This window comes from Capra hircus, chromosome 29, assembly GCF_001704415.2.
Source record: "Capra hircus breed San Clemente chromosome 29, ASM170441v1, whole genome shotgun sequence".
In the NCBI taxonomy this organism is placed as follows: domain Eukaryota; kingdom Metazoa; phylum Chordata; class Mammalia; order Artiodactyla; family Bovidae; genus Capra; species Capra hircus.
The window spans coordinates 33,735,159-33,762,772 of record NC_030836.1 but is presented as its reverse complement, the minus strand read 5'-3'; the positions used below and the strand labels follow the sequence as shown (position 1 = coordinate 33,762,772).

Genomic DNA, 27,614 nt, shown 5'->3' with positions numbered 1-27,614 from the left:
TGCTCTTCAGGTCTAGTATATCTTTCTCTGTATATTCATTTATGATTTTCAAGAGTTTGATATTGAAACTCCAACTAAAAGCCTTATTTACTTAAAAAACCATAATATATAGTGAAACCACGTGTACTTTTTTTCTGTATTCTCCAGGTCTCCTGTAAATGCATGATCACACTTTCATAATTTAAAAATAAAGAGAAAAACTGGAGGGTCCATTACAAGCGAGAAAGGTATTGAAACGGCCCCCTTTTTCTTCCCGTGATTACAGTGAAAACTGGGCACAGTTCTTCAGCAAGAAATTGGATAGCAAGGTGTAGCTGTAATCCTACTAAACTAGCGGGAGGTAGTATGGTCCTCACATTAAGAGGAAAAAAAGAAAAAAAAAAAAAAAAAGAAAACACGGGTGAGTTGAACATGGAAATAGCACAGTGAGATCAAGGAAGCATCTGAAATCTAAGGAGATACACTTTTGTTCTGAAATTTAGATGAGTTTTATAAGTATGAGTGTGAACTATGTGACCTTCCTAATGAGGAACCAAAAGGATAATGATGTTCTTGGTGATTAAAAGAGGAGCGAGGCAATCTAATTAGACGATGCATGTGTTACTCTTGTTGGGGAAACGTAAACCTCTTTTCAGCAGGGCTGGCTGATGAAGGCACATCGCTTGCTATCAAAGGGAGCTGTTCCTCCATTGTCTTTAATTACAGTAGAAACAGGGCCTAGTATTGTTCTGCAAGGAAGATGAACCAGGCTTCACGCTTTGGGAAGGCATGGGCATAAAGAGGTGAAAATGGCAGCCGCTCCCACAAAGCCCAAGGCCTAGGAAATTCATAGCAGAAGGTAATTCAGACCCATCAGCTCATCACAGCCCTGAAAGAGGCAAGGCTCCGGTCTGTGCCGAACCAGAAGCTCCACCGTGCGCTGACATCAGCATAGCCAGGCACTCTGTGTTAAAGCCTAAATGCTCTGGCTGACGGCCAGACATCAGTGATTCAGACAGAGGGGAACAGGGTGTGAGGGAGTGACAAGGAGCCTCATCAGGAATGAAACGTGAAATGTCTGCATATTTTTCCCTAATATGTTGACATTTTGCAGGTTGGGGAAAACACAAGTGATGCTGCTGCTGCTGCCATCCGCCAGAAACATTGGCGTCTCTCTAAATTTCAAATTAGAACTGGGACATATGGGGGGGCTGGAATGCAAGGGATAGTGTGAGAGCAATGTGTTGATTTGGCTTCCTCATGGGGCGGTGGGGGGAAACTACGAGACCATTAGAGTATTTGTCCCCCCTTTGGTTAGTGAACAGTTTCACCCTTTATGGAGGCTGTTATGGACTACCTGTTGACTGGAAGATATATTTACTAATCCACTCAGGATTAATAAATTACTGGACAATAACTATTACAAGGTTCAGGGCTATATCTTTCAGTGTAGCAACAAATACAAGCCTAAAGGTAAACTATCAAGAAAATCTGAACGATGGGTGAACAATTCTTCAGTGGGACTCAGAAATGCTTGGTAGATGGGGTACCATTAAGGAGAAGCTTCAAAGGTGAGTGTAACTTAGGCAGAGAAGAGACAAATGCTTCCCTCTGTGATCCTACAACACACTGGAAGAGACTGGGTACTACGGGTTAGAAAGAAGCACGGGATTAAGGCCAGACACACTTGGGTGCAGAACCTGATGTTAAGGCTTCCTTCCATGGGGAACTTTCTATCTGAGGCAGGAAGGAATCCAGTCACATGGCTCAGATCCTCTGAGCTCCAGGAATAGCTTCCTCAGAGGGTTCTGAGCTGTCTAAAGCCATGTCTGGCCAATACCTGCTGGCCAGTAGCTTTTTCATTCTTCTGATGTAGCACTTATGTTCTAAATTCTATTGTAAAGGCCTGTTTACTTGCTTGTAAAAGGTTGGGAAGTGTGTTCCTCTCCATATCTCAATCTGAATCTAATTCCTGGTGCATACTGGGCTCTAAGCAAGCATTTGCTGATGGACAGAAGCTGGAATGTGCTGAGATCCAGGGTCCCAGGCAACAGAGGGAGTTGTCTAGAGTGGTGGGTGCAGAGAAGCCTGCAGGGAAAGTGGGGACACAATGGAGATTAATCTCAGAGCAAGGCTGATCTCAGGCTTTTCTGGGAGGCAGGTTTCAGCAGGGGGTGAACAGGTTGACTCTGAGTTTGGGAAGGGTCATTGGGCCCCGAAGTGGCAGATTGCAGAGATTACCAAGGACAAGGGACCCACACACCATAAGAGAAGCTCACAACTAGACATGGCACCTGCTCCGGGGTGAGTGAGGGGGTGGGCAGAGGCAGTGGGAGGGGTGGTGCTTGGGCCCGCTTTCTTGGACCTGTGGGCTGACAGGCATAGGGAGTTGGGGGAGGGAAAGGTCAGGATGACCACAGAGATTGTAGTGAGTGGTGGGTGTGAAGATAAGGTGTACATTTGAGGCGGGGGAGGAGGTGCCAAGGAGAGAAAGATGGAGCTAGCCCTGACAGGCGGCAGAGCGGCCCGTGATTCAGAACTGAGGAGAGCATTAGGGGCATAGATGGGAAGCTCCCAGACAGCTGCCCAGAGACTGGCCAGCTCCTGGGGACCCCGGCCTCCCAGGGAGATCTGCGCACGGAGCATATCTTCAGGGCTGTCCTTGGAGACTTTCATTCAATGGCTCTGGGACCAGGCCCATGGACCTGCATTTCTGAAGCACCCGAAGTGAGGTCTGAGGGCTAAGATAGGGCTCCCTTCAAAGACGCCCGAGGACACAGAAGACCCTGCCTTTCTTGCTGTAATGCCTTCCCTGGGCAGACGGCGGAGGGGCTAGATGCAGACTGAGACCAACAGGGAGGAAGAGAGCCACGTGGCTGCATCATAGAAGATGGAAGCAGGGGGTTGGGACCAGGAGGTCTGGGGCTGAGGGGAGTCTGGGTGTTTGGGGGGAAATGGGCCGTGAGGCTGAGGTCTGAGTGTCCAGACTGGAGGTGAAGGGAGAGGAGATGCTGGGTCCTCGATCCCTGTGCCCCGCCCTCAGGTTGCACCTGAGCCACCTGGAGAAGGTGAGGTTGTTGGGAGCCTTTATGGAGGAGGGGGTGGGGGGGCAGGCTGTGGCCAGCTTTCCAGGGGCTGCTCTAAGTGAGGCCGGCCAGGATGCAGGAGGAGAAGAGCTGTCCGGCTGCCTCTAGTTGAGGAAAATCCGGTCTGAAGAGCCAGCCTGACGTGTATATTTATTCTGGAGGAATGCCATTAGCAAAAGAAAATAGAGATTCTGTCCTCATGGCTTCCAGGGGCAGAGGAGGTGGAGTGTCTTCCAGGCTGCTCCGAGGGACTGAGACTTTGCCTGAGGGAAAAAGTCCTGAGCCCAGACGCTGCCTTCACTGGAATACTTTGCCATTGTCTTATGCAAGGAAAAGATTCTGAGGAGTGGTCACTAGCCCTGATACTTAACTCAGAGCTCCTCGTTTGTGTCCCTGCAATTTCACAGATGAATCTGCTCTCCTCTCTGCACCATACCCCCCTTTCCAGCTTTGTTTGCTTCCCTGTCCCTCTCCCCCACCAGCTCCAATCCAGACGTTCACACGGCTCATTGCGTGCCTCACAGTCTCTGCAGTGCCGGATGTAATCAAGTTCAAATCTTCCCTCCTTGCACCCTAAGGATGGGGGAGGGGGGTTCTTGCCCAAGACCCAGTGGAGGCAGAATGGACTGGCAAGTCTGAGAAAGTGAGCGACTTCCTTGAGGGTCGGAGGTGTGCCCAGCACACTGAGCCTAGCCACCCCGGCTGCATGCAGCCCTGGCAAGGCTCTAGGATGTCAGGGCTGGGTGGCCTTTGGAGGCCTCATCCACTCCAAGAAGCTTACGGATACTTCCAGCAAGTTGCTTTCAATAATCAGAACAGCTGTCACCATCCCCAAAGTTATGGACGTCAGGCTTTGGAGATCTGCTTCTGACCCTAGTTTCCTTTTTTTTTTTTTTTTATTTTTAGAATAGAGACTTAGAAAGCAAGAAGGAAGCCTGGAGTGTGTTTTGTTCTGTTCTTATATTTCACAGGCAACCATGGAACAGAGGGCATCATGGTGTGTGCCGGGGTCAGGCCTGGTACCCAGTTTCCCCATCCATCTCCATGTTGGTCTGCTCTTTACCTTCTGCTGTCCCTCTAGTCCTGACAGTGGCCCTGGGGCTGAGCAAAGTGGACGATCTGAAAGGCTGCTTTGAGCTGGCATGCTGCTGGTGACCCGTCCTGTCTGTGTGGCTTCTGGAGGGGCAGCAGCCGGTGTTGAGTGAGGAAGAAACATCCCACAGCAACAGCAGCCACTGATTTATCTCTGAGCATCACCCGCCTACCTGGATTGTTGCTCCTTTTTCCTAAGCACTTCCTGTCTCAGCCCACTACCTCCATAGCCTGTGTCTTCTGCCTTCGTTTGAGATTGCTTTCATCTCGTCTTCCTGTGTTCTGTAAGTGTAGGCAGAAACTATATGAAAGATGTTTGTGTGAGAGGTCTGTTATGAGTCTGTGTTGTGACGGATTCACACATCACTTCAGGGCCCAAAGAGTCCCCACAAACCCAGCTCACAGTCCTTGAGGGCAGACACCAATGCACGCCTGGGGGTGCGGCATGTCTGTGTGTGGGTTTGGGGGGTGTGAGCAGATGGCGTGTGAATGCTCAAATGGTCCTTTAAAAGACTGTGTTCAGATTACGAAGAAGATGGGAGATGGAAATGGAAAATGAGTTCGAACAGGCTAACTGCTGACCTGGGCTTGCTGTGCCTGGCTGCCCTGGGGTATGAAGCTGTGTCTTTCCCATGAGCTGAACTGTGTCCCCAAGCTCACATGTTGGAGCCCCAACTCCTGATTTGTATTTGGAGACAGAGCCTTTAAGGAAGTGTTTAAGGTCAAGTGAGGTTATAATGGGCTTCCCAGGTGGTGCTTGCGGTAAAGAATCTGTCTGCCAATGGAGGAGATGTAAGAAATGTGAGTTCGACCCCTGGGTTGGGAAGATCCCCTAGAGGAGGGCATGGCAACCCAGTCCTTGGGAAATCCCAAAGACACAGGAGTCTGGCAGGCTGCAGTTCATGGGGTTGCAAAGAGTCGGACAGGACTGAAGTGACTTCGCACGAAGTTATAACGGTAGGGCCCCAGTGGACAGGATTAGTGTTCAAATGATAAGAAGACACCCCAGGGAGCCCTCCCTCCCCATCTCTGGCTATCTCCATGCCCCGCCCCACCATGCTCAGAGGAAAGGGCATAGGAGAATGAAGCTGGCATCTCCAGGAAGAGCACCCCCGTCCAGTACAGCCAATATGGGTCTTCCTGGCTAACCTTGGCCTTCTGGCCTTCAGAACTGTGAGAAAATCCATTTCTGCTGTCCCAGCCTACACTCTTTCATTATAGCAGCCCTGGCGGGTGAATATATCCTTCATCTCCACGAGCTGCGGTCCTCGGCTGGGACACACCTCCCTCCTTAGTTCACAGTACAAAGGAGCACAAGCACCCAGACCTCTAGTGGTCAGTCCTGGGCTCCTCCTGTCGGCCACACCCCCATGGGTGTGGGACCAGCTCACGGGGTCACGGCAGGGTCAGTGCAGGGCAGCACCCCAACCTCATCCTTTGCCAACCTCACCAGCTTTATCAAGACCAAGGGATGGACATTCACAGACACCAAGGTGTGGGCAGAGCCACTGGCCGTGAAACTGGCAGGCCCAGAGCTGGGAGAGGAGCAGCTCAGAGCTGACTCCCGGTCTGGACAATTCAAGTCACCATTTCCTCAGTGGCTGAGACTGGTCCTCTATAAGGAGGGCTGTGTGGAGGCCTGGGAGTGCGAGTGTGAGAGTGTGTGTGTGTGTGTGTGTGTGTGTGTGTGTGTGTGTGCCCTTGTTTCACGTCCTCTGGTAAACCTTCCAGCACTGAGGAGGGGTCTGGTCTGGGTCTCATCAGTATCTCCTCACTAGCTCAATACCTCAGTGTCACTTAGCCTCTGGGGTCCTCCTCTTACCCATCTTTAAAATGGGCTAATAACCTATCTTGCACAGAACTAGCATGATGAGTGGAAACCAATTGATATTTGGTAAATGGCAGGTATTATGATTGCGATTCACGGGGTCACAAAGAGTGGGACACGACTGGGCGACTGAACTGAACTGAACTGAACTGATGATCATTATGAACCTGATCCAGGTACTCATATCTTAAGATGAAGTTTTCAGAATTAAGTCATTAGCCCTTTTTCCTTTGGGCTGAAGGAATTATCTTGGGGGACAGGGGGGCCTGGCCTGTTTTAGTCCATGGGGCCACAGGGAGTCAGACATGACTTAGTGACTAAACAACATTAGGGTGACTTCCCCAGGAACACAATCATCTGATAAGCCATTTGGTGTCTGGGCTGGGTTCCCCTAGTGCCATGTACAAATAGAATGCACATCCCTGTTAAAAGGCACTGAGCAGAAGTTTATCGTTTTGGAGAGAGCCCTTCTCCAGAAACGGATAACAATATTTCATACGTATGTCTGTAAAAGCCATCATGGGCTTCCCTGGTAAAGAATCCACCTGCAACCCAGAAGACACAGGTTCAGTCCCTGGATTGGGAAGATAACCCTGGAGAAGGAAATGGTAACCCAGTCTATTATTCTTGCCTGGGAAATTCCATGGACAGAGGAATCTGGAGGGCTACAGTCCACAGGGTCACAAAGAGTCAGACACAACTTAGTGACTAAACAAAAACAACAAAAGCCATCATATTCTACATGTTTGTTACCTAAACTGTGCAGGCCAGCCCCCTGAAGTCTATCCAGTAAGGAGAAAAAGTCAGGGAGGAGGAGCAGGCAAGCCTATCTTGGAAGGAGGCTTAACATCAAAAGCATAGGCATTCAGGCAGGCAGAGGAGTGAAGGAGCATGCGGTACCCACCTGCCACTGCTGATGAGGGGCTTATTTCTAAGACACACACAGCACAATGCACACACAATGCAGAGAGAAAACAAGAGACATAGATCACACATTTCAGATGGTTGGTGGACAAAGTTTAGCTCATGTCAACGCTGAAAGCTGTTCGCGGTCTGAGGTCCGTATGAACAATGAACACCTTTCCTTGCTATTTACCAGACAGTTCCCTCTCGCCAAATCTCAGCAAATAAACACGCACATAAACACATGGACCATCACAACACGCTGGGCCTGGCCAGTAGGGTGAAATGTCGCACGAGGAGATGGACACGGCAGTGTGAGAATGGAGGGAAGGCGGGATGAGGGCTCCCGAGGGGCCAGTCGGGACTCTGGGGCCCCCTCGCCCCGTATAGGAGGGGGAGACCCTCAGAGAAGGGATGGATGTCCCCGCTGATGTCCCGATGAGTTCCAGCCTCTTTTCTCTGTTCATTCCGATGAATGAGGACATGGCATGCACTCAATATGACGGTCAGGATGGCAGAGTTGCCCTGGTTTACAACTGCAACTAGAGCCCCTAGAATCATACACTCTTCCTGCAGGGCATCTTAGCATTGTATCTCGTTTACTCCTCAGACCAATAGTGGTACAACTGAACTCTTCCATGGCTCCACCTTGTTTAAGGCCACCACTATGCAACGTGGTTCAGAACTCGGTTCGCTCCTTTTGGAAGGTGCAAAGCTCGCCTCACGGTAGACCAGGAGCTGTCGGTTGCCTTGTAAACACCACAGCGTCACAGGCTAAGACAATGGCCAGGTGGGGTGGTGGGGTTGCATTCACATCTAAGGTGGAGGGGGGAGCAGTATGGATGGACACAGGCCAGCGGATCTCGCCTCCCCCCGCCCCCGCCCGTCCAAGCCCCGTGTCCAGGCCTCCTGCACTCACCATACAGTGTGATGCTGGCATTGGTAATCCCAAGCTTGTTCGTGGCCACACAAGTATAGTTCCCATAATCCTTCTCTGAGACGTTGAAGAAGGTCAGCGTGGATATGTGGCCTTTGTTCTCGATCCTCATGCCATCCAGGCCGGTGGCCAGCCTGCAAAAAAGAGGAGGTACTGGGGGTCTGGTGTCACTCATGGAATGAGGGGACAGGTAAGAGGGGCTGGGGATTCACACCCCGACACACAACTCCCCTCCGCACGAAGCCCTTCCCTCCAACTAACCCAGCGCCTCTCCCTCCAGCCGTAAGCACCATAGTCTCCATCAGGGGTGGAAAGGGAAGGTGCCCACACTCCCAGGCTGCATTCTGGGGCTCCTTGTCCTTCAAGATGGCCCCGTCTACAGCTAATCTCAGATTCTGAAACAAAGTCGATCCCATTGCCCACTTCCCAACTTCCTCTGCTTTTTGTTGCTGGTTCTAAAAGGAGGCTCTGTTATAATGGAGGCTGTCATCAGTTTGGTTTTGCCGTATTTCCCCCCTGGACTCCATCACCCTCCTTCTGCGTGGGGCACCACCCATCAGCTCCGCTTCAGACACGCCCCATTTCCGCTTTCAAGGTACCTGGTGTCTTCCTTGAACCACTGGAACTCAGCCATGGGCACTGCCGAGGCTTCACAGCTCAAGATGCCCTTCTGGCCAACGGAGACCCCTGTGTTCTTGGCTTTGGAGATATAGGGGGGGTCTGTGGGGGGGATGAGGAGCAAGGCCATAAGACAGATAAGAAGCAGGACAGTTGACAGTCACCTGCTGTATACACCCCCTCCTCCAGCTAAACAACCATCTATCTTAGGAAAAGGACTTCTTGCCTGAAGATACTGCATTTACCCCAGCGTCTTCTTCAGGCTTTCAAATGAACCCAGAGTGAACAATTCTCCCCATTAGCTAAAAGCTCTGACAGTCACAGGAAGGCCCCGTGGCCCTGGAGATGGTGATGAGCACAGAGGTCTGACACAGTGCTTTCCTGTTGGAAACAGCTTGGGTCTATTAAGAAAATGGCCTTGCCATTGCTTGTCCGTCCCCATGCCCTCCTGCTCCCTGGGACTCCCCGACGGTAGGTCCACTCACAGTTGACAGTGATCTTTACTTTCCGCACATCAGGAGCAGCAACATCATTCAAGGCGCTGCACTCATACTCCCCGGACTGGTCACGTTTGATGTCAGAGATTTCCAGGTATTCGTCCTCACTCACAAAGCCCTGGCCTTCTGGGAGGCAAGAAACAGACAGAGACAATTAAGAACCTATGAAAGTGGGGACATAACTGCATTTCCATCTAGAGTTCAGAGGAGAAGGAATGCAAAAATCCATAAAATAGGGTTTGAACCTCAACTCAAAGATTCTAGACATCTGCTGGCCCCAAAGTATTTGAAAAAATTCTCTGATTGAATCTTGGGTCAATACATTTGGGTTCAAGTCACTTTAACTTTTCAGATCATTTGTTAAGATGGGCATATCATTCATTTTTTAATATGATTATTATGAGGATTAACTAAGGGAGTACATGTGAAATACTGTAGCGCTTTAATAAGCTTTGGTATTTTGAAAGAGAATTGCTGTGGTCAGCAGCATAAACTTTTAATGTGGGAATAATGTTAGGGTGTGTGGATATGGACATCTTCCTTTTTCACTTTATTTTCACCATGTATTACATGCCTTTGTACACAGAATACAAACTACTAAGACCTGTAGAATGAATAAGTAACCACTTAACATTTTGGTACAAACAGACACAAAAGAGCTGGTTGGTTGCCAACGTCCTGGGGAAGACATAATGGAGAATGAATGAATGAGGAAACCCTCCTTGATTGCTATGTAGTAGGTGTTCAATAAACATTCGCCAGCATAAAATAACTGAGAGCCCCAAATGATAGAGCTCTGCTTACTCGAACCTAGGTGAGGGTATTTAGTAATTTTAATACCCAGCTTTGTGGGACATTCTGGAGGCTTTGCTGGTATGCGTGCTGAGTCGCTTCACTTGTGCCCAGCTCTGTGCAACCCTATGAACTGTAGCCCACCAGGCTCCTCTGTCCATGGGATTCTCCAGGCAAGAATACTGGAGTGGGTTGCCATGCCCTCCTCCAGAGGTTCTTCCCAGCCCAGGGAACGAACCTGCGTCTCTTATTTCTAGACATTTGTGAAACTTGCAATTCATGGTCCCAAATATTCTGGGGCTGAGAAACTGACATTGCTTTTAGCCACCAGGACGCTCTTGCAACGATCTGCCTCTGCCTCACCCCTCATTCCACTTCCTGTGGCTCAGTGCAAAGAGGACAGACCTGTTGTCCTGCATCTGCCAAAGCATCAGCCTCCTTTAAAAACCCTGTCCCCTCAAGGGCAAAGGAGAAAGTACACCCATTTGCATTTCTTATAAGCCTGATACCTGGTTCCTTCTTGTGCTCTGGGCATGAGAGCAGAATTCGTTTTCAGGACGATAAAAATGTGTTGTAAATTTTCTCCAAACCCATAGAAGCATATCTAATCCAAGAGTCGCTCAATCAACCAAGTCTGGGCCCACAGTGGGTTTGGGACAGGAAGCGGATGGTGGGGCTGGGGGAGTTGAGGGGGAGACCCCAGGCAGGTGCTTTGGAATCCTGATTCTGCTGACATAGAAGCCTTGGGGCATTGCCACCACCTCCCCCTTTCCCAGGACACTGACTTTTGTCAGCTCTTCCGGCCTTTCTTGCCACCATGCCCTCCTTAGTTCAGCATGCCGACCCAGGCTCTGCCTTTAGTGTCTGGATCCTGGTTGCCAAGCCCAACGGCAGAAGTGTGGAGCTTCAGGCAAACATGTAAACAAACATAGTCTCTCCAAGTGAGCACCGCCTTGGGAAGCCAATCTCATGCTCTTTTTTGAAGGAAATCCTGAATCATTGGCCGGAGGAGCAATTACTGGCCGGGGCAGCCTCCTGGGATTTGGGCCTGTGGATATGACCCCAGGACAAGCCTTCAGGGAGAGTTTCAGGATGTTGGGGAATCTGGTCGAACCCATGAGAGGAGTGACTGGAAGCGGAGGTGAAGGGGAAAGTGGGGTTTGGAGCAAGCCCACACTTCCCAGCCTGAGATCTGAGTGTCAGTTCAGAACGGTATTACCGGGCTAAGTCTGGTCCCAGGCACTGGACAAGAACTTTGAAAACTGTGAGGGAGATGCGCCAGGGCAGTTGCCTCCTGGGCCCTGGGGTGAGGCCCTGTTTGCTGGGACCTCGGGGTGGCAAGGCTGGTCATGGCCCTCCACCCCACAGACATTTAATCATCCAGGCTGGCGCATATCTAATTCCTCAGGGTCATTAGAGGGATGTCAACATTCTCTCACCCTCGTCTCCTTATTTCTCTTAGACTTAACAGCATCTCAGCGTCAAAGGGGATTCTGAAACCACTTATTTCAGAATGTGTAATAAAGATACTTCCCAGCTGATACAGTGGTAAAGAACCCACCTGCCAATGCAGGAGACCCACGTTCGCCATCCCTGTGTCGGAAAGATCCCCTGGAGAAGGAAATGGCAACCCACTCCAGTATTCTTGCCTGGAAATCCCATGGACAGAGGAGCCTGATGGGCTACAGTCCATGGGTCACAAAGAGTTGGATGTGACTGAACAACAACAAAGATAAAATTGCCTCGCTCATTAAAATGATGCTGGTTGACCAACCTAAGTGTTTCTAAGGAAAAAAAAACAACAGTGAAATCATACAGACATAATGACTTTCCAGACTCAGGGTGCCATTTCTGCGGTGAATGAATATAGCAGGATGGAGAGGACGGCTTTCTCCTATGAAGACTCCATCATTCTTTCAAATTGTACTGCAGTGTATTTGCCACGAGTAATTAACCCCCCTGTATTTAACCAAGGAGATGAGCTACCTGCAGTGGGCCTGGCAGGAACCTCTGGTGGGGTCACTGACCCACCTTTTTTGGGGAGAATGAGTTAGACCCACCGCAGGCTTCCCAGTTTACACCAGACAGATGGCTTAAAGCCCCTGATGAGGCAGATTTGTGATGCTAGTCAGCACAGAGGGGAGGGAGCCCTTTGGGGATGACAGGGGTCTTCGCACTGGGACCCCGAGTGAGTGCCTTCTACCAGAGCGAGGGGACAGACACGGGTCCTCCACGGGGGAGACTGCTGGACAACAAAGCCACTCCCTGGAACGAGGGGATTTATCTCCACTCTCTGTTCTGTCTTCATGGACTGTTCTGTGATAGCAAATAAGGGAGGAAGTAAGAGTGTTTTGCACAAATTGAGGGTCGTTACGATAATACTACCTCATTAAGTGAGAAAATGAATTTCGTCAAGTTTGTTCTGTAAAGTAAGTGGTTCTCGGGTTTTAATTGGCACATAAATTCCTCCGCGATTTTATGTATTACATATAGATTCTGATGCAGTAGGTGCAGGGTGGGGCTTGGTTTCCGCATTTCCACCTTAAAGCAAAACTGTGGGGGAGACGTGAAACTTGTTTTCATAGGTTTTCTCAGAAAACAGTCTAGCCTTGCAGCCTGTCTTCTCTGTAAAATCCCTTTTGACTGTGTCTTCAGAGTTTTCCCGTGGTACCCAGAGCATCCTGCCTGCACCCCGTCTGCCCATTTCTAAGTGTCTCAGGATTCCCGTGCCGTTGGTCTCCTGTTTCCATTCTCCATGCGCTGTTCCCAGCCCATTCGGGCTCTCTTGTGCACCTGAGCCTGTGAAGGGGTTGGCTGGTCAGTGACATTTACTGCCTGCCCCTTGAGTTGAGATCCTTGTGGAGCTTGCATCTCAAAAGGCACCCTTACTTTGGAGCTGCAAGCTTTGCTGGCAGGTCAACACTGAGGATCTGGACCCTTGAAACTACCTTTCCCACTGTGTCCTTGTGATCTTACTGCAAAACACACGCACCCTTGAACACCGCTTTTGCTAAGAAAAGGAAGAAGATGTTGACATTCGTCCCCACCTCAAGCCCAAGGGAGAGGGTGGAGATGCTGTTTCCTTAACTGCTTTGAATACTGGGTGAGATTTGCAAAGCAGAACAAATCTAGGTTGCTAAATGCCTGGAGACCTGGCAAACTGCAGTGTGGAATGCTTTCCCTGCCCTCTGCCATTCTGGTTGTGACATAAAATCCTGTTTCCACGCTGCTGAGAAAAGGGCAGGAGGCTACAAATGCTTGAATCCCCTTTGCTAGCTGCCAGTATGGCAGATTGCTGACTGGGGGACAGAGGGAGGGAGACAGGCAGGGGGAAATGCATGAGTGGGGACAGGAAAGGAGGGAGGAGGAGGAGGAGGAGGAGGAGGAAGGAGTCACTGATGTAAGGAAGGGAATAAAAGTAGATGGGGTGCAGGCGAGATGCCCAGGCTGCAGGCAGGATGCTCTGGGTACCATGGGAAAGGTTGTAAAGACACAGTCAGAGAGATTTAAATGAATAGATAGGCTACAGGACGACAGCATTTTCTCTGACGGTATGAAAATTGGAGTTTCACATTAGCCCCACAGTTTCGCTTTCTGGTAAGAGGTCCTGAAGTGAGCCAGTAACCCAGAGGCATCCCATCCTGCCCTATGCATTGGGACAGCCAAATATAACATGATTGGAAGTCAAAGGAAGTGGGCTTCGCATCACTGGCAGAAATATATTAAAAATGCGGGTTATTTCTTTCCACGGAGGAGCACTTCGAAGCAGATAAGTCCAGCTCACTGTATTAGGAAGATTAAGATCTGCAGGGATACAAATGGGGCCATTTATCAGGGGATGGAGGGGGTTCTTGGACCCAGACCCTGCAGACGCAAGGCACATGCTTGGGGAGGGGCTGAGTTGGCCCCATGGCTCCATGGGCACAAAGCAGCCTCTTGTGCAGGAATATACATTCTGACATAATAGTCTTGGAGCACAAGGGACTTGTAACCCCCAGCAGCAGGGTCTGCACCATCTCAGAAACGGAGGCAGGAGGAGCAGACATACCCCAAGAAGAAAGGTCCCTGGTCTGGCCTTCTGTTCCTAATGTCACCTCCTGCAGCTATTTTACTCATCCTTATGATGAGCTAGGTGACAGGTAAGAAGCCAAGAGGTGGAGAGGATATTGAAGGCGAGGTCCTTGACCTTGGGAAGTCCACAGCTGATGAGCTGAAAACTGGAAGACTTTATACGTTTTATTTTCAGTTTCAATTTTTCCATTCTTAATTGTTTTGGACTCTCAAGCCAGGGATGGTGGGTCAGGAAAACTTATTAGAGATGGAAGAAGAAAGCTGGGTGCTCAGGGATGAAAAGCTCAAAGAGAAAATTCAGTGTAAAATCTAGGAGCTTCCTGACCCACTTCTCTTTCTCCCTCCACATCCCTTCCTTCCAAGCCTGCTGTTTTGCAGCCGGCGCTCTTGGCCCAATTTCCCCTTCTTCCCCAGCCAAGTCCTTAGAATTATAGAGCTGGGAGTACCAGGAAGGGTCAGAGATTTCAGCCTTCCGCTTTTTTGATGATGGTCCCTGACAGAATATCTTTCCCTCCACGAGAACGTCCCCCAGGGACGATTCCAGGGGGCGGCCTGTTCCTTTGCCAGACTATTCACTTCATTCAAGAAATCGTCCTTATTTGGAGGCAAAATGCTGCCCGGCTTCTCCCTTTGAAATGATGAAAAGCCACCGGCAAGGGGCCCCCAGCGCCTCCACCCCTCCTTGTCAGCCACAGGAAGCGGCTGTTCTATCTGGGAAAGATGTTTTGGGAGGTAAACGCCAGCACCTGTCACAGCTCTTGCCAGGAGACCTGTCAGGAGGTGACTCCTGTGGCACACCTGGGGGAGGGTCCCTGGAGGAACAGAGCAGGAGGGGGTGACGATGGATGTTAGGAGGCGCTGGCCCAGGGAGGCTCGGGCTTTGGGAAGGAACGGCGGAGAAAGGAGAACACAGATGGGCAGGAAAGCGAGGGGAGGGGAGCTGCGGCCAGAAGCAAGGTGGTGGGAGCGGGGCACCCAGAGGGCACTGGACTCATAAGGCAGGGCTTGCGGAGAAGCCGGTAGTTTCCTGGCTCCCCAGCAAGAGGGGCTATTACAGACGATTCCTAATGTCACCGACCTTGGAAACGCGGAGTCAAATGCCCCGATGACCCTATGCGTGCTGCTCATCAGCTAGGCTCCCACCAGACTTTCTGATTGACCCTGGAGAATGAACAGTCCCTTGCCCACTCATCAAGGCTGGGTAGCCGTGCAAGTGATCAAAGAGCTAATCCTACTCCTGTGAGGAGTGCTCATGCTTAGGAAACAGTGTGGGTTGATAGGCGGTTGTATATTCGCTGGAAACCCTGCCCTCGGGGTCTGGAGCCAGGCCACCTCAGTGGGGGTGGAGGGGGGGCGGTGACGGAAGCCCTCCCCCTGCTTCAGTCCCTGGGAGTGCTCAGGACAAGGCAGACGCTGTCAGGGGTGCACGTGGGGAAGTGTGCGCAAAACACTCCTCCCTCTCTCTGCAGGATTCTGGTCTATAGAACAGAATCACAGAAAATGAACCCTGAGTAGGTGAAAACACCAACTTCGTGGCTGTCAAGCCGGCCTACAGTCTGGGCTCGGCATGCAAGACTAATGTGGGTCTTGTCTGTCTCCCTATGAACTCAAGACGACTGGACTTGTACAATGCAAGGACTCAAGCTGAGTAAGGGCTGACCGCGGGCCTCAAACTGGACCTGTGAGAAGGGCTGCCTTGAAATAAAGAGTCTGGGTTAGGAGGACTCCTTAGACCCAAGCAGAGTAGATTAGAAGGTGATGGAAACCAGGAGTGCAGCCCTCACTGGGAGGTGACAGTCTTGTCCCTGTTTAGCTGTTGGAGCAAATAACCTCACAGTTACCCCAGCCCCCCATCTTCCATGGAGGGAGAGAGAGTTATCCCGTGGGAGAGGAGATGGAGGAGCCTCCTTCTGGAAATCCACAGACTGGGAAGAGGGTCTCTCCTTCCTTCCTAGGGATCTCCTGGTGTCCTTCTCCATCACACACCTCCTGACTCAAAAGCCTCCTTCTTTTGAAGGATAGAAACCTTAGAACACACCTGAGTTGGGAACCAGAGTAAGTTCAGCAGTTGAGAACCTCAGCACTCACTCCCTACCTGGTGTCATCCGCTCTCAGTTGCAGACACACAGAGAAGGAACCACAGCCCGACTTCTGTGACCTCCTTGTGTGACTGGTCAGGCTGAACTCTGATCACTCTGCACATGATGGCTGGGAGTTCAAACCCCTGAATTTGCCCTCCCCCAACTCTCTCCTCACTAGATCTGCTCTCTCTGCTTATCTCGGCACACTTGCAGCCTTCCCCACCCCTGACGTCTCCCTACAACACTGCAGGCACCCAGCAACACTGGGCTCCCCTCTGTCTTCCAAACAGGAAGTGTGGATGGAGGTCCCAGGCAGCCTTGACTCCCAACTTTCAGCTTCATCCCTTCCCCACACTGGACTTAAACAAAAGTGTGATGAACCCACAGCCCAAGACGTGTGCTTGGCTTGGTTTTACTGAGGCTCTCTTTCTGAGATGCTGTAGGAAGAATCGGGAATCATCAGAGAGTTTTGGAAATTAGATGACACTCTTGACCCAGAGGGAAGGGGCTGCAAAGAGTGATGCAGAAACAGCCGGGCTACCTGTGAGGATGTGACGCAGTCCCCTTAAATGAGAGTTTGGATGGTGGGCCAGGGAGAGAAGAGAGACAGACAAATAGACAGGGACCCAGAGAAGGCAGATGTAGAAGGCAGGCAGCTGGGGCTTCACACACAGGCAGATAAATGGCTGAGGACAGAAGCTTGAATCCATTTCCAGAACAGGTTGCCTGATCTGGATTCAAAACGTAGCTAATATTTATATTTTAAAAAGTGTCTAAATATAAATATACATAAATAGTCAGACTGAAACATAAAGGTTGAAGGAAAAAAAAATCATCATCACACTTTCAAAAGCAGAGCTTAAACAGCTACATTACTGATAAAGTGTTAAGGACACTTGGAAAGTTTTTATTTATTCCACGTTTTCCTCTTGTATTACTATTATTTGCACTCTGAACCAACAGGGTTATCTCAGTGTTAACAACTACCAAGTGAAATGAATTCTGTGCTTTAATCTAAATAAACTACTGCTTAAAAAAAAAAAAAGCTGATGAAGGCACTGAATGAACTATTGCCTCTTTCATTTATGTATGTTTTCAGAAAGCTGAACCTGACCTTGCATTAGCCTAAGTAGGCACCTCCAGTAACCCAGACCCTGTTTCTCAAAGAATACCATATTTTGCAGGAATGGAAAGGCGCTGGGCCAATACAACCAGTGAGATTCCTGAGGGCACTTTGGTAAACTGACGTTTTGAGCTCAGAGCAGACCTCTAGGATCAGAATCCGTGGGGGACAGGTAGCATCCAACATCTTCAAATGATTTCTTTTGCTTTTCCATCACGGTTTATGGCAGGATATTGAATGCAGCTTCCGGTGCTGTAGACCTTGTTGTTTATCCATCCTGTCGATGATTGCTTGCATCTGCTGATCCTAAACTCCCTCTCTGTCCCTCCCCTGCTCCCCACCCCTTGGAAAGTCTTTCTTTTTTTAATTTTTAATTTTATTGATTTATTCCTTAAATTTCTGGCTGCACGGTGTCTTCGTTGCTGTGCTTGGGCTCTCTCTAGTTGCCGTGAGTGGGGGGCTCCTCTCTGGCTGTGATGCCTGGCTTCTCATTTCAGTGGCTTCTCTTGTGGTGGTGCACAGGCTCTAGGGCGCATGGGCTCAGTAGTACTGGTCCACAGTCTCTTAGTTGCCCCCCCCGGCACGTGGGATCTTCCCAGACCAGGGATTGAACCAGTATCCCTTGCATTGCAAAGTGGATTCTTAACCACTGGACCACCAAGGAGGCCAGAAATTGTTTCTGATAATAGAGCAACATCATAGCAAATGCTTTACCTCTCTCTTGCTTTTTGGCGGGACTTAAAACTTTCCTTCTACCCCACCTCCCACGCTCAGTTCCCTGCAGACTATATATATATAGTAATGCCATCATGTCTTTGTTATTTTTATAGGTGGGTAATCATGCTGTTAGGCTTGCCTGGACAGTTAACACTGTTTTCCACTGTAATTACTGACTGCTGTCTTCGGCTCTCAACACCATGCTGGTCTGGATGATAACCCCCATGGCCCCTGCCCTCTGGCCCACAGAATGGCCTGCGTCTGATCCCAGTACCAGGGCCGTTGAAAGTGTCTGACTCTGGGCTGCTCTGACACTCACACCTTTATACCCAGCGAGAGGCAGTGACTGGGCTGTCAGACACTGTGGGACCAGGATGCAGAGTATTCCCCTGGACTCTACAATCCTGGAACTCCTGGCGCACCAGCTCGGTCTCCTCTTGGAGAACAGGTGAGGGGCCAAGTGAGGGTCAGCCCTGCATTTCCCGGGGAGACACCCAGCTGGCGCTCAGGGCCCGAAGTCCTGGAGGGTCAGAAGCCAGACCTGGGCCTTCTGGTGTGGAAATGCTGTGGCTGCCCTTTCCCAGCTCCCTGGAGGAAGAGCACAGCCTGGTTTCTGCAGGTGAAGCTCCAGTGCAGCCTAATTCCTCCTGCTTCCTCTCTTTCTTCTCTTCTCTTTCCTTCTCGCCTTTATTCTCTCTTCCTGTGGTAGTTCCCAAGGGCACGGCTGCATGGCAGTGGTGCTAATTATCACCTTCACTAATATTTCTGAAATATTTCGATATGCTCCTGGGCAAAATACCCATGAAGCCAAGCAGCACTTGGCAGGCAGGTCACGCTGGAGCTGGTGGCTGCTTTGTGGAGCGTGGACCCAGCTCTGAAGCATCATAGGGAGATAGTGCAGCTCAGGTGCTCAGCTGTGACCGGGCTGAGAGGGGAGGGTGAGGAGCCGGTGCTCAGCTGGCGAGTCCTCTGCTCAGGGTACAGGGGTGCTTCCTGCAGGGTGGTGGCCCTTGGAAACTTTTTGCCAAGGACTCTCCGTATCCACACACCGGGAGCTATTTCTAGGCAAGTGGGTCTCCCACCCACCATCCGTGCTGGACTCTGATCAAGCTGACCTCTCATCAAAGGCATCTGTCTCCCTGGCCCCCCTTTTTAGCCTCATCACTGTAGAAGGAACATTCCATGGGACCTTCTGTGACTCTGGGCCAATCATAGGAATCAGGATATGAGACCACTGAATTGGACTTCAAAAGACCTGGGTCTATCATCAGGGTCGCCACTAACGTGCTATGATTTGGGCTAAGTATATTTACCATTCCAAGTCCCAAGATTTTATTTTTTTCTATCAAATAAAAATTGCACCAGAGGACTTCTAAGGTCATTTGCAAGTTTCATAACTTAGCAATATGGTCAATGACCTGGAACCCTAAATAATTCTTTGAGTTCTGGAAACTGATGACCATGTGTTGATGGGCAGAGCTCCCACCCAGGAGCGCAGGGCCACTGGCTTCTAAAGAAACATCTGAAAGTCCCTGCACCCCAGCCTGTGCACTGGGGAACTGGCCCAGCCGCCAGCCAGCACTGGGCCTGGGGTCTCAATGATGCAGACCTCGGAACAGAGACACCCTGTGACTTCAAGGTGGCCTCATCTGTCACCGTGCAGTGGCTGCTCTGCGATGGCAGAGAGAAGAGCTGACAATTATGAAGGACTGTGTGTGTCCGGGGGTAATGTCTTGTATTAATGGAGGAAATTAATTATTTCTTTTCCCTTCCCAGTCTCCCATGCACGCCGATTTTGACAAGTAGCAGTTCTTTTTTCCCTCCCCTCGATGGGCAGATTGGAATAATGTCTTACAGATATAACTAATCATCCACTGAGATGACTCGGGGCCCATTTTCCCAAGTCTGAGGTTCACTTCAAATGCAGGACCACAGCGCTCTCTGCTTTTTGTCCTCCCGCCTTCCTGGCAAACACCCCTGCTTCACTACGTGGCTCACCTCCTAATCTTTCCCAAGCAGACAGCAGATGCCGGACGACAGGCAAGGGGCCAGCAGCAAGGAGGCTGCATACTCTTTGGGACCACAGCCCACCCTGCCCCGTGTCTGCACAGCCGGGACCTGTGAGGGCCACGTGGGAGATAAAGGCAGGGAAGATGGTAAGGGTGACTGGGTTCCACGGGCAGGCCTGGACCAAAGGATGTTGGACAGAAAGAGAGTTTGGGAGGGCATCTCGTGTGCCCCTCCATGAGGGACAGGGCCTGGAGCCTCGGGGGAACAGGTAGCTGTATGCAAGCTGCCTATAGTTTCCCAGGACCCTCCAAGACCACCCAGAGAGGACGACTCTAAGAACCAGTCAGGATGCAGTGCCAGTTACCCTGTAGTGCGGCCCTGACTTACTCACATGCAGCATTAGAGGCTCTTTCAGTTACAAAATATTGTGCCCAGAGGTAAGTCCTGGAAGTGATGTAAGTAATAGTGCTATGGGCTTCCCAATGTCTCAGTGGGTAAAGAGTCTGCCTGCAATGCCAGAGACACAGGAGATGTGCGTTCCATCCCTGGGTTGTGACGATCACCTGGAGGAGGAAATGACAACCCATTCCAGCATTCTTGGCTGGGAAATCCCATGGACGCAGGATTCTGGTGGGCTACAGTCCACAGCATTATAGAGTCAGACATGACTGAGCACGCACAAGCCCAGGGCATGCTATGTACCTGATTCAGTGTATTACACACACATGAACACACAGATACATGTATGATGTGTGTCCATAACAGCAGAGAAACATTCAATAGGGAAAATGAAACCCGGAGCTGTTAGAATTCTGACCCCCGTTCCCATGTGCGGGTTTCCCCCTACACTGAGCAACTCAGCGCCAGCTCTGTGTCCTGCAGTTCAGCCTTATTCTGGTGCTCTCTGCCTGGAGTTCCTGCAGGTCTTCCCCTGCCGCCCCTCCCCACCACCCCCCAGCTTCAGATGCCAAGTGCAGGTCCAAGTTGTCACCTGTGCTCCTGGCCCACTGGCTCCAGATCAGATGCCATGTCCCTCTCCTTACGTGTGTGTTAGTTGTTCAGTTCTGTCTGACTCTTTGTGACCCCATGGACTGTAGCCCACCAGGCTCCTCTGTCCATGGGATTCTCCAGGCAGGAATACTGGAGTGGGTTGCCATTGCTTTCTCCAGGGGATCTTCCAGACCCAGGGATTGGACCCAGGTCTCCTGCATTGCAGCCAGATTCTTCCTTTTACTGTCTTGGGTTTGATTAATTTGCAGAGCAGCTCACAGAACTCAAGGAAGCATTTTACTTACTAGATCAGAAGTTTACTATGAAAGGATATAATTCAGAAGCAGTCAGTTGGGGACCCACAGAGGGCAAGGTGCAGAGGAAGTGGCCAGAGCCCAGTGTCCTCTGAGTTTCCACCCTCCCTGAATCATCGCCACTTGTTCAACAACCTGGAAACTCCTGAACCTCATTTTTGGGGGGAGGTTATGGAGGTTTCATGGCATAGGCATGGTTTAAATCTTGGCCACTCATGACTGAACTCAAACTCCAGTCCCCACCCCTCCCAGGAGATGATGGTTGGAAGAAATTGAAAGTTTCAACCACCTAATCACAGGACCCAGCTTCCCTGGCAACCAACATGCATCCTTAGGGGCCATCCAACAATCACCTCATCGACATAACAAAAGACACCTTTCCTCTCCTCTCAGGAAATTCCAAGGGCTGGAGGAGGTCTGTGCTAGGAGCTGGACAAAAGCCAAATAGATATTTCTTATCATAAATCACAGTGTCATGGCCATTCTTTGCAAACTTCCCTCATTACTTAGGAAATAGCATTACACCAGATCCACAAGTGATCTCTAACTCTCCATGTTCATCTGAGTGAGTTACTGACTTAAAACCTCCTTGGGCTTCCTGCTTTATCACCAGTGAAAATTAGGGATTATATTAGATAATTTCTGAAAAGCATGAGCTCTAATATCATCAGTAGCTGAGTTGGTTGAAAAAATGTTTCTTTCAACCATTGATTCAAACCGTGTGTGTGTGTGTGTGCACGTACTAAGAAAAATATAACAAAATAAGAAATACATCTCACCTTCAGTTTCATGAGGAATCTCAAAGAAATAAACAAGCCCAAAGAGCCTTGAGCTTAGCAAATCAGAAGCCAATTCATCTTCAGAAGAAAACAAGTGATATTTACATTATTAAATCACAATTACAAAGCCAATCAGCTGGAGAAGAGGAGAGACCGTTTCCATCAATTATTTCTGAACTGAACATAATTTTCCATAACCTGCAGATTGTAAATGGGAGCTCCAGCTCATCCCAGAACTCTTCCATCAGAGGAGTTATTAATTTGGTAATAACTTTGTTGAATTAGCAAGGACACCGATGAGATGGGGGGAAGCAGGACACAGGGAGCCCACAGGTGGCAGCCAGGTTAATTCCTGAGACAGGAGGAGTCTGCGTTCGGCTCCTGTCCCTGCTTCCGTGCTGAAGAAAGCACTCGGCTCTGGGGCTTTCATTCCAGGGAGTCAGCGGGTGAACGGGTAACACGAGGTCAACACTTCATCCTTGGCTGGCTGCAGGGGGGCTCTGAAGTCTGCCAGTTACGAGGGTGCCCGGTGTTGGGGAGCTCCTCTGTCTGTTGGCTTTGTTTGGGTGCCACCCTCCCCTCATCCCTGTAAGAATGGGGGCTTCAGTCTTGGTGGGAAGTGCTGACTGGCTCATCAGGACCGCTTGTGGACTGAGAAGGGTGAGAAGACACAGACTGCTCTCTTATCTCTTTCAATGTGCTGGGGTGGCCACATGGGTCTCAGTAGAGAGCTCTGTGGGCTTGATACCTTCTGTGTTCCATCTTTCTCTCTCACCCCCTTGTTAAAGCTCCAGCCCCACGGGATTTCTCTGCCAGACCCAATAAGCTTCAACACCGCCCCGCCGCCTAACTGGCCATGGGTCCAGTCCCTGCTTTGTAACATGACAGGCAGTCTGCTAAGAAACCACGGTGTGCTTTGTTCTGGAAGCTGCAGAGAGCTGGAAGGACTGAGGGGGGGTCTTCTCCCCTATCCTGGAAACCAAGCTCTGTGAGTCTAGTGGTCTGAGCTTCTCACCTCAGGACTGTTGATGACTTTTGTGTCCTGGGGTCTAAAAGGGTTGGTTGCTAGGCACCCAGAAGATGATTACCACGCAGGCTTTTGTTTTAAAGAAACAGGAAAACTGCCCAGCTCCTGGAGGGGGACGTGGGCCAGCCTGCGGTGGGGGGAATGGATGGAGGCATCTCCCACCAGTGCGTTTCCCACACTGGAGCCTGTGAGTGACAGCCCCGCAGACAGGTGACAACAGAACTGGGTCCAGAAGCAGAGATGCCCTTAGCCTCCACCCTTTGCTCCTACATTCAGAGGGGTGTCTTGCTCCCACCCCTGAGGACTGAGACCCAGAGACCGTGTTCTAAGGCTTCAGGATCCTCGAGAGAGAAGAAACAGCTCCCCAAACACGACTCAGATTGACCTTCTCATCAGCCAGGCTGGTAGGGGCTCCACAGATGAACTATAAATGCAACTATTCTTTTAACTGAGTTTCGTGAAATGGAAATGACATGGCTTATCCGCACGCTCTATTCCACCTTCCCCTGAGTAACTGGTGTATCGTTTGGGGCTCAACTTAACTTTTCCACTTTAGGGAAGCCTGTAACACCAGATGTTTCGTTTTCAACCTTCCAGACACAGCACCTCTTCTTTGTCCTGCTTTCTCCAGGGCTATCTGGCACACATGGGCTACAAAAGCCTTCTGCTTGGGGTGGCCAGGGGTGGGGAAGGAGCTCAGATGTGTGTTCCCAGAAGGCCACCTCCCAGCTGGTCACCTGGGTAAAGAACAAGCTCCTCTCAAGCTGGTTCTCACCCACAAATCTCCCCTCCTGAGCAGGGAGATCCCTCCTCACCTGCTAACTGGGGATGAGGAGATGGAAGGGGTTGGGGGAACAGCCCTACTGTTTCAGCCTTGGGTACATCACTACTCGTGTGGCTCTTCACACCCTCTCCACGCCTCACAAACAATCCTCTTATTAACCTGCCTTTGCACATGTGTGTGCTAGGTCACTTCAGTCGTGTCTGACTATTTGTAATCCTGTGGTCTATAGCCCACCAGGCTCCTCTGTTCATGGGGATTCTCAAGGCAAGGAGTGAGTTGCCATGCCCTCCTCCAGGGGATCTTCCCGATCTACGGATTGAAGCTGGGTCTCTTTTGTCTCCTGGATTGGCAGGGGAGTTCTTTATCACCAGCACTACCTGGGAAGCCCTATTAACTTGCCTACGATTGTTCAAGGTCAATGGTGCCATCTGTTTCCTGGGAGACCCTGACTACTTGATCCTGAAGTCTGAGCTGCCCCAGCTCTAGGCTCCAGTAGGACCTGTTTCCATCATTATATTTATCACTTAAGTGCAACCTGGTGATTTTTACCCCAAAGGGCTCACTTTGCAACCTCTGAGGACCATTCTGGTTGTCAGAAGTGGGGCTTGGGGAGGGGGGTGCTATTAACGTCTAGAAACCAAAGTTCAGGGATGTGTCTAAAGGTCTCACAACGTGTCTCCAACAACAAAGAAATGTGTCTCGGGATGTCAAGGTGTCCATGCGAAAACCCTGCTTCAGAATGTAAACGCCTGTTCTGTCACCGGCACGCCCACTCAGAGGAAGCTCAGTGAATGCCAAGACTGTCCACAGTGTCCCCAGCAGCTCCCCCCTGCCCGCTGCACGTCCTGGCAGGTGGCGGGGGCTCACAGAGAGCTGCTGGGAAAACATGCACGTGAAAGAAGGGAAGTCGCCACTGAGACCCAGTCCTAGTTTCCCATCTCACTTTCCATTTCTGGGGATAAGACTGATTATTCACTGATTTCTTCACACCTAAACACAAACCCATCAAGAGATAGATGCATGCCATCTAAACTGCTCCTCCGCTGGAATGGAAAGGCTGCATTGCAATTTAGCTGGGGGCGGTGGTACAAGGAGATGCCCCTGGGGTGTGGCCAGGCCATGATGGACACTGACCTCCAGATGACCCCACTTCAACAGGCCGACATGGAACAGCATGGTGGATGGGGAGACTGGAGGATTCAGGGAAGTTTAAGCTATTTTATCCCAGTTTCTCCGAGGAAAATTACTGGTTTGTCTCTTGGTGAGTGGATTCTGGCTCCAGGGGAGAAATCCCCTCACTTCAATCATTCACTTTAATCGCTTAAATTTACTCACTTAAGTCAGGAGGCAGAGCTATTTCCATGTTTCGCTTTCTCATCAAGCTTCTCATGGTGACATGAGTAGCCAGAAAAGACGCTCCCTGTGCGCAAAGCACATGATGAAGCGTAGTTTTCAGCATTTTAGGGGGGAAGCCAAGACTCTGGGCTGGCCAGGAGACCACTCAGCGGACCTGTCAGCCTGACGCTTCCTCCACCCCCTGGGTCACCCTGGGCTTATCTGCGTGGTCTCTGGTCTTACACTCCATGTGACTATAGAGGCACTTGCCACCTGTGCTTTTATTAACAGACCCAGCTTCTTTCAGGCCCTAACCTGCTCTTGGGGGAATAAGGTTCAAGTAACTTACTCAGTGTTTGTTCACAGTCCTTGGCAAGGTCAGCGAGAGGAGAAGGGATCTCAGAAGTCTGATCATGAGCATCTGATTCAGGAGGCTGAGGACCAGCGCTCAGTGAGCTGGGGCCATCTTCCCGAGGCCAGGCTTCAGTGGGCTGATAGCCGATCAGGAGCTACCAGGCATCTCATCATCCCGCTGGGCAGTCCCTCTACGTTGGTGATGCTCCACCGCCTCTTCCGGGACTGCTCACATTGACAGCCCCTCGGAGAGGTTCTGGGCAGAGTGGGGGGTGAGGGGACAGAGCTCAGAGAACAGGGCGCCAGCGCCCAGGGCTTCTCAGGGATGTGGCGGCCCTGACCCAGGGGCGGAAGGGTGTCTGTGTTTCCTCATAACTGAGTCTATGGGCCTGTTGCAGGGAGGCCAGTGGGCTGCCTTCACATCCAATCAGGCTGCTCTATGGGAAACCCACACCAGCACAGAAATTGCTTCTTGACTGCAGGGACGTATAATATCTGCACACAGCCAGCATGCACACCACCTAGGAATGATGTGATTTCCAGTCTAAAATGTCAATTTATTTTATTTTTTTCCAATAAGGGTATAATAATCATGCCCCAACCCGGACTGAATAAACATGTCAGGGGCAGTGCGGGATACCAGCTGCTTCACTCTCTTCCTGGGAGACTCTTGTAATTTTACGAACAGAGTGTGATGCACTTATAATAGAAAGTATTACATAAACGTGGATATATTATAGGTCAAACCCTTCTCCTAAAACATAACGGGGTATTCTTAAACAGACTGATCTACATGTATGCTCCTGGAACCAGCTCTGAAAAAGAGTTCCGCTGGGCTTCCTCATTTCCTTTCTACTTTTATTTTAAATTCCCAGGACCAAAACATCCCTTTATGCCACAAAGGATCACGTGCATCAGGTGGGTGCCTTGGAAATGCAGGAAGATGAGGCTGGAGGATCCAGTGACCTGCAGGGGGCGTCGTCTGACCAAGAGTCCCCTTGTGCCCAGAGGGAAGTCCCCGTTATGGAGGGTGTTCCCACCTCCGGTGGTGTCCTTCGAATAACTGATGTCACTCTCCAGGATAGACCTCTATCAGATGCTTGGCAGAGGGAGTTAGCAGAAAAGGTGTCTACCAGAGGGGAAGTGACTTCATCTCTGCATCACTCAGGGTCAGAGGGCTGGGAACTGACATTGTTGATAGCATATTTTATTCTGGCCCCAAAGGAATCTTTACCCCTTCTGCTTGTGGCCCCAGTCTTTAGCTACTGTCAGCTACAAATCGGCACTTGCCATGGGCACTTGCCATCAGCCTCTACAAGGATTAAGTCAGGTTCTGCTGTAGCTGCTGACCTTCAACACCCTCTGAAAGGAGTTCAGCGTGGCCAGCAGAAATGAGGCACTCTATACTCAGGCGGGGGAGTGGGGAGGGATGGAAACTGGCAGGACAGGTCTTCGGATAGACATTTTTAGGAGCGGATTTTACGAGTCCAACTCTTGTATCGCCTCATGTCTAGAGCAGCAGTAAAATCCTTCATGGTGATGCCTGCTCCTCGTAACCAGCAGTAACCTTCTGCAAAAATATGTGCCTCACCAAAATCACATATATACCTACCTTTCCCTGTTGCCTCTCTGGAGCAGTTTCTCAGAGCTATCTGAGGTGCCATCTCCTGGGCTACAGTCCTCATTTTGCCCTCAAATAAACCTTAACTCACAATTCTCATGTTATGCATTTTTTCTGAAGTTGACACATCCACACAGATGCTTGCTCTCCTAGGAAGAAAAGCTATGACAAACCTAGACATTAAAAAATCAGTATTTAAACCTAGTATTAAAAATCAGGGACATCACTTTGCTGACAAAGGTCCAAATAGTCAAAGCTATGTTTTTTCCAGTAGTCATGTAAGGATGTGAAAGTTGGACCATAAAGAAGTCTGAGCACTGAAGAACAGATGCTTTCGAACTGCAGTGCTGGAGAAGACTTTCGAGAGTCTGTTGAACTGCAAGGAGATCAAACCAGTCAATTCTAAAGGAAATCAACTATTGCAGTGCTGGAGAAGACTTTCGAGAGTCTGTTGAACTGCAAGGAGATCAAACCAGTCAATTCTAAAGGAAATCAACCTTGAATATTCATTGGAAGGACTGATGGTGAAACTGAAACTCCAGTACTTCTACCACTTGATGTGAAGAGTTGGCTATTGGAAAAGACCCTGATGGTGGGAAAGATTGAGGGGATGAGGAGAAGGGGGCAATGGAAGATGGGATGGTTGGATGGCATCATCAACTCAATGGACATGAAT

The 27,614-nt window shown here is 50.2% G+C and overlaps 1 protein-coding gene across 2 annotated transcripts in view; it reads right to left on the bottom strand.

Annotated features, from left to right (window-relative positions):
* OPCML (opioid binding protein/cell adhesion molecule like) overlaps nt 1-27,614 on the bottom strand; it is a 1,043,576-nt gene that overhangs the window by 13,276 nt on the left and 1,002,686 nt on the right. Inside the window, exons 5-7 of one of the 2 annotated variants that reach the window (XM_013975837.2) lie at nt 8,929-9,066; nt 8,425-8,545; nt 7,808-7,959 (exon numbers count right to left, since the gene is read on the bottom strand). In XM_013975837.2, the coding sequence (XP_013831291.1) occupies nt 7,808-7,959; nt 8,425-8,545; nt 8,929-9,066 (411 nt within the window). The remainder of the gene's footprint in view (nt 1-7,807; nt 7,960-8,424; nt 8,546-8,928; nt 9,067-27,614) is intronic. The other variant, XM_018043456.1, reaches the window with a different exon arrangement.